At 39.0% G+C, this 7,491-nt stretch overlaps 1 protein-coding gene across 1 annotated transcript; it reads right to left on the reverse strand.

The window, feature by feature from the left end:
• Positions 1 to 4,811: 4,811 nt before the first annotated feature.
• On the reverse strand, positions 4,812 to 6,809 carry LOC148930588 (uncharacterized). The gene is made up of 6 exons (XM_089066539.1): positions 6,658 to 6,809; positions 6,173 to 6,293; positions 5,968 to 6,069; positions 5,168 to 5,283; positions 4,972 to 5,083; positions 4,812 to 4,889 (listed from the first exon to the last, which is right to left on the reverse strand). Exons 1-6 carry the CDS (start codon positions 6,807 to 6,809, stop codon positions 4,812 to 4,814), a joined length of 681 nt encoding a protein of 226 aa, XP_088922665.1.
• Positions 6,810 to 7,491: the final 682 nt, after the last annotated feature.

The raw sequence follows: 7,491 nt of genomic DNA on the forward strand, positions 1-7,491 counted from the left end.
TGCAATTGCAGTTGTTGGTTTCCTTCAGCCCTCCTAAAACAAGGGTTATCCCTCCATGGTGCATCCTTAATCTTCCACTGGTTCCAGCTTGTATTTTGATTGTTTTGGTTCCAATTCCCCATCGCATTTGCTTGAGCTTGAAACTCTCCATCGGGTGATGGGCTGCTATAGCATTGGATTTGATGTTCCTCCTGACCAGGGGTATTCTTCCTTTCAATGGCATTTAGCAGTGCCTTCTCCAATCGATCAATCCTATCTCTAACCCCTTCTCCTTCTTGTTCCTTAACTGCATTCGCTGAACTTCTCCTCATGATGGCACGCGGATTGTCATACGCTTTCTTCGCGTCAATTAATCTTCCCAGAATTTCGCGCGCTTCACTTGCCCTGTTCTTGGTAAAATTCCCCCCGCTCGAGGAATTCATTAAGTCCTTGGATTCAGGATTTGCTCCTTCATAGAACAAATAAAATGTTTCAGCCTCCATCATTCTATGATTAGGACAAGCATCAAGCAGTCCCTTAAACCGAGACCAATATTGGCTTAAAGACTCATCGTAGTCCTGCTTGCATTCTTGAATCTCCTTTTTGAGAGCATTTGTTTTGTTGGACGGGAAAAAATAGTCCAGGAATTCCAGTTTGAAATCCCTCCACGTGGTGATTGAGTCAGGCGGAAGCCTCAGCAACCATGTGTTGGCCTCTCCCTTTAAGGCAAATGGAATCGCACGCAAGCGGTAGTCCTCCTCAGTAGTTTCGTTGGGCCTCTTCTGGATGCTGCATAGCTTGCTAAACTCGTTCAAAAATTCGTAAGGACACTCGTTTCTCCGCCCTGAGAATGTAGGTAAAACGCCAAGCACATTTGTTTTAATCTCAATAGACCGCTGGCGCTGATTCGACACTATGGCATGGGCTGGCTCTCCATCCAGATGTGCAGTGAGTGAACCAATTTCTGGGTCTGTGTCCACTACGTTTGCCATTACAGATTCCTCTTCCGAATGTTCAGTTTCTGATGACGACTGTGGATCCTCCTTCCCCGATGAATTCCACTCTTCTTCGCTTCCTGATTCAAACGGAAACGGATCTACTGTTGACAACCCTGATCTGGTAGTAACGGTTGATGTTGATTCCTTGACTTGCCACCTCAATTGGACGTTCCTTGACCAAGACGGGTTGCTCCAGATTCCTGACCGTGAGCTTTTGCTCATAAACTGTGAACAAAAAGAAACACAAAAATTAAAACTATATACACCAAATCTCTAAACATAAAAAAAAACTACGCCATCCATCCCCGGCAACGGCGCCATTTGAAGCGTGCAGTGTGTTTGTTTGCTTTGTCTCTTCCTAGTGCTTGTAAAATTATCAAGCCTCCTAGATCCAGCGAATCGACTAGATCGCAGGGTCTAGGAACTCGCGGAACTGGAGAATTTCGGTCGTTGGATATACAGAACACTCCTTCAAAACCCTCAACCACGAATACTAAAATTTAGCACAGGGAAGTAGGGATCAATCCCACAGAGATGGATGCGTAATGATTATGCATAGAGATCTGGAAACTATTTTTTTTTTGGTTTGGCTGCTGCCACGCATTTTTTGGGTTGAGGAAATTAAACTAGGTTTGGAAATGAACTCTGCTATGCTAACAGCTAGATCTAGGCAGAAATGAATATTGCATGAAAACTACGACTAGACAATCACTAGATCTAAAGACTCGTAACTAATTTACCTAGACCAGAGAATTTAAAATGCAAGTGGGACCCAAAGCTGAAAAAGTAAATACGGACGAAAAGAAAAGCTGCAGAATAACTAACTAAAGCATCAACTGAAAAAAATGACTTCATCTTCTCCGATGGACTCGCAAGAACACTCGGTAAATTTAATTGGACGCGATTCGGAAACAAACAATCAGATTCAAAACAGGCAGGTGACATACAAAAAGATAACAGAAAAATCTACGCCACTAGACGAAGCCAAACAGAAACAGAGCATAACACTTGAAATTCATGCACAAATCTATCTCCCCTGCTCAGATCCAAAACTCGGATGCTAAATCCACTCCGGATCCAAGCATCCGACACAAAACTCCAACCAAAAACAGCTCCATAACAACAGATTTGGATTCTCCACAGATCAACAACAACAAATACAGATCAACAATCAAACTCCCAGATCAAACACTATGTCGACAGAGAAAATAGCTCAACATAAATCAACTCCAAAACAGCGGAAATGAAACCAACAGAAATGCATAGGAAATTAAGCAACATCAACAGCAGATTCGACTCCCGAAAGTGAAGTTCGAAACAAGAAACAACAAACTGAAATTAAAATGATTGTATCTTCGCCCTCACGCGGACGGTGTTACGTCGGAACTACTGAACTCAAAAACGACCCCCTTAACCACCCCAAATTCCCATTTCCAAGTGTGTGTGTGAGTGCTAAGAGTGAGCAAAAAACAAAAAACGTCCTCAATTTCGTGCTGCATACTCCTCCATTTATAGGCGTTGAGGTGGGGCCCAGCGAGGTATAGATAGACCTTGTTGCCCTCAGCTATTAACTCCCTTCCTCTAGCCTTCTTTTCCTTCAGTTTTGATCAATTTCTGCTCTGTTCCTCGCTAGACTGTTTCCTCCAGTATCTCCTGGATCTAGCGCTTTATCACACACCTGGCTTAATCAAACATGTTAGACCCAGCAGAAATGTGATGCTTTTCACTATATAACCAATGCATGAAATTAGCCTTATCAAAAGCCCACCCCACCAAAAAATTATTCAAATCCTCTTTTTGCTTTTTTGCTTAACACTACACAATTTTTTTCCAACTTGATTTCAAATCCAAGACCTCTTATCATTAGTTTGTCCAAGATTTTGTGAATTTCTCATTTGGCCCGATCCATTAGATGAGGCCAACTACACTTTCTCCATCGTGTTCGTCTCATTCACCGTGTACGGGGAGAGTTGCATTGCCGGATTTGTTTGTTAACTAATCCCACAACGCACTCCCCTCGTGCTCTTTCGATAATTTTTTAGCGGATGAGAGAGAAAGCACGAGGCAAACCAGTGTCCCGAGCTCTACTCTACGAGTAGAGAGTAGTGGCTCGACTCATGGGACTGGACCCCATCCCGTGACTCCATGAGTCGAGCCCGTTGGAGAAAGACAGCCCATTGAGAGCTCCAAGACTACAAATTCTACACATCCTAAGCCAATGATCTTTGCAAAACAACCATGGGTGATTAAATTTGAAATTTCTAACTGAAAATATGTCGGTATTAGGAGGGATGTAATCAATTGCTAACTAATTACCAATCCCAAATTGAGATCAATTTTCAACCATTAGATTAGAAGATCTTGTGGTTAATATAATGCCAAGTGTAATATATTTTAAATTTAAATAATTATTAATTAAATTAAAAGGGTATTAATGTCAAATCCTATATGTAGTAATTATAACTAACTACTTTCTCTCTCCTCAAAATCATCTCAAATCTTTAAATTTACGTAACTCTCTCAATTTAAAATATTTTTTCGCAAAAAATATATCAAATTAAAGATAATTTAATAAGGATTCCAATGAGATCTCAATTGCATATGTTCCGACGATGTTCGGATGATAAAATTTGATAAATTATATTTCAATTTTCGTACATGATGATAAACAACTATTTTCAACAAATGCAACAAAAAATCTCAATATATTGTAGGCAAAATCTCAATATTATGTATGTCCAATCTCAATAAAAATGTGTTGATATTTTCTTGTCCTTGTGTTGATATTCTAATGTCATATTGTTGATATTTGTAATACACAATGTTGATATAAAAAAACACTCACGAAAATTATCATATGATAACATAATGACGATATTACCCTTTTGTTGATATTTTGTCTACTATTTATTGAGATTTTGTGAGCTTTAATCTCATCCACTCATTTTAAAATCCAAGGGTGGAGATTTAGTCTTAATTTTGGATTAGGGTGCTAAAAGCATTAGAATAGGACCCGGTATTAGCAAATTAAAATTGAGCCTAATTCTCCTCTAGAAATATAAGATTGATTTGTTGTTAATAGTATTTTTTATTTCATTGACAAGTAGGCCCATATACATCCTTTGGGCCCAAAAGTAGATGCATATATATCGGACCAGGTCGTTTAAAGATATATTTTTCTAATAATAATTGGGCTTTTAGAGCAAATATATGAAAGTCGGGCCCTTTGTTAGGCGGCCACAAAATAATCGATTTATTAGAGTACAGGGATTCTATTATATAAGTAGCTCATTATTTTTATCATTATAGTCATTCAATTTAGACTAAAGTACAAATTTAATACCATATATTTTCTCTAAAAATATTTGTGATCCTACGCATCAAGTATATACCTTTTGGTCTCAACTCTCAAACAATATATTTTTTGTCCAATATTAACATTTTCGTTAACTTTAATGGTCAAATGTGTTTTGACCAAATTAGTTACTTAGTTATGAATCTAATTAAAACTCTCCACTCTAATAGATAATTTTAGAGAATAGTCTGAGCAATTATATGGAGTGTTTGCTCCCGAAGGCCTAGGAGAAAAATATAGCATCAAACAGGCCCGACCCAATAAATGTTATGGGCTGCAGAATTCAGGCCCAAAAGATGTATATGGGCTTAGCTTCAATGGCAAAATTGAGACTCAAAAGGAGAAATTGGAATCAATCCACTCGATCTTTTGGAACTTTTAGAAGAGCCTCAACAAATTATATCCATCATTGTTTCAACTCATCGAAGTAGAGATAAGTGCCGTAGAGACATGCAACCTGTGCAACTCTTAACGCAATTCTAAGCATTTTCTTTCGAAGTGGGACGTTCATAAGCTGCTCCACCTCTGACATTCAAAACCATGAAGCTATGCCAAGACTATACATTCGAAATTTCAACGTACAAAAGGCCAGAGAATTTGAAATGACAAAATAATTTGCAAATGGCACAGAATCTTTACCTCAACATGTTGTTTCCAGTTGTTTTGGATTCCTGGTACGTGACCCTCCCCCACAACAGCAACGACGGACTTATGCTGACGTGCGACTTCTAGTAATTTGAAGGACATATATCTGTACAACGTCAATTGAGAATGAACAAACCAACAATCAAACATGCTACTATATTACAACGATATGAGGAATTAAAAAACAAACTGGTCCCGCTCATGGATATCAATTTTTGAACCAACGGGATCTTGCTTGGTCATCTCACAAATTAATCGTTTCATCGTGTCATCATCAACCTTTCCAGCCTTTTTAGCGTCGTCCAACTACATAAAGCAAAAGTGAGCCTTTTAACTTTTCGAAAGTAACATCACCTCTACAAGATAATACTCGTCCCCAAAAATAGCCCATTTCAGTCCGTCCTTACCACTTTTTGATTTTAAAAACTTTTTCATCACACTATACTACTCCCTCCGTTCCTTCATAGTTTAGTCATTTTTCCATTTCGGGAAGTTCCCTTATAGTTGAGTCATTTCTATATATAGTAACTTTTTCCTCTTTCTTACTTTACTCTCTTATACTTTATTCTCTCTACTTTATTCACTTTTTACTTTATTCTCTCCATTTTTTTTTCTCTTTCTTGCTTTTTTATCTATTTATTTAACACACCCAACATTCATTTCTTAAACTCCATGCCGAAAAGTTCCGCCTCAACTATGAGGGAACGGAGGAAGTACTAATGAAGTGAGTCTTACTATTTACTTACCATACTTAACTAAGTACTTTTCTCTTTTTCTCTCACACTTTATAAGTTTCGCATTATAACTCGTGTCTTTCAATACTTTACTCATTCCATCCCCAAAAAATAGTTTCCTTTTACCATTTTAGTTCGTCCCACAAAATTAGTCCTCTTTCTATTTTTGAAAACATTTTCACCACACATTACACAACTAATAAGGTTGGTCCCTAGTTTTAGGCGACGGAGGGAGCATAGGGTAAATAAAGAATACCTTCTCGGTGAGGTTTTCTGGCAATATAAAGTATGGTGGTCTTGTAAGTTTCAGGAAGAGATGCAAAAGAGACGTGGCGGCCCAATATCTCAAAGTTGTAATCTATCACCAAAAGAATAAAACTAGAAACTAAGAAGTGATGCGCGGATGATTTTCTAGCCATAAGCAGTGGAAAGGGATAAACAAAAGAAGAGAAATAGCTCACCTCTTCAGGTCTATCACCAAGTATGACCTTGGCACCATATTTTGATGCCTCGATATATGCCGTACGATAAAGTAAGAAAGACAATAATGTAGATAAGACTCTTCTCCATATTATTCTCTCTCTTAATTTTCCATTTCTCCTCTTTAACTATTTTTTATCATTTTTACAAAAATAGAGCAGAAAAGTCAATGGGACTGCTAAAGCGGGACGGAGGGAGTATTTCTTAAAACTTGTGCCGAACTGGGACTCCTAAAGTATGACGGAGGGAGTATCATTTAGACTGCGCATTCTTCTAGGCCTTGAGATGATGTAGGTGACTCTGGTTCTTCAATTTCACGTGCATCTTCTTGCTGATCACGTACAATTCCTGGCGTGCTTTCATTTTTCTTATCCTCCCAGCTCCATGTTTGATCTTCTTCGAACACCACATCGCGACTTATGATCGCCTTCTTCGTGAGTGGGTTATACAACTTATAACCCATTACTCGATCACCTTATCCCAGAAGATACACTTTTTACCTTTATCATCAAGCTTGATTCGTCGAGCTTCAGGAATTTTGGCATAAGCAATGCACCCAAAAACTCTCAGGTGCGCAATATTGGGCTTGAACGAACTCCATGCTTCTTCAGGTGTCATGTTGCGAACACTTTTGGTTGGACATCAATTCAAGAGTGATAAGTCGTATTCTGAGCCTTGGTTACTGGTCAGTATGTCGTGAAATGCATGTATTATCTGCAAGCAAAACAGTTGCTCAAGTGTGCAGGATTAAAGGATCCAAGTCAGTAGGAGACGATTCAGGTGACGCAAGTTAAAAGGGCGCTAGAAGGGTGCAATACTGACCAGGATGCATGTCTGAGAAAAGGCTCGAGATGGAGAAGAAGGATAGCTGGGATGATCATTAACAAGGGCATAAAAGTCAAAAACTTGAAGGAAGTCTACCCTAAAAGCAAGGGCAAGCCTCCCTATAAAAGAAGCCACTTGGAGAGAGAGAAGAATTCGCTCTTAGAGTTCGGCCTTTGGTTCTCGGTTCTCAAACACACTTAGTAGAATTCTCTCTAGAAGATCAGTCCTTCAGCATTGTCCAACCTCTCGTTCCTCGCCACAGCTATGGTCACTTGACGTCCAAGAGTTTGCCAGAGAAGTCATCGATCCACCGTTCCAGCCAGTTGCCGTAGTAGTATAGCAGTATCATCTCCCGGAGTGGCCAAACAATCGTTATTTTGATTTCTAGTTTAATCTTTACTTGTTTTCGTCGTTGGTTTTGTTGCAAACACTCATCGCTGTTGCCTTTTGAAGTACTTTGTGAAGTTCCAACGTT

Source organism: Salvia hispanica, chromosome 3 (genome assembly GCF_029641045.1).
Source record: "Salvia hispanica isolate PSC_SH4W2 chromosome 3, Shi_PSC_v1, whole genome shotgun sequence".
NCBI lineage: Eukaryota > Viridiplantae > Streptophyta > Magnoliopsida > Lamiales > Lamiaceae > Salvia > Salvia hispanica.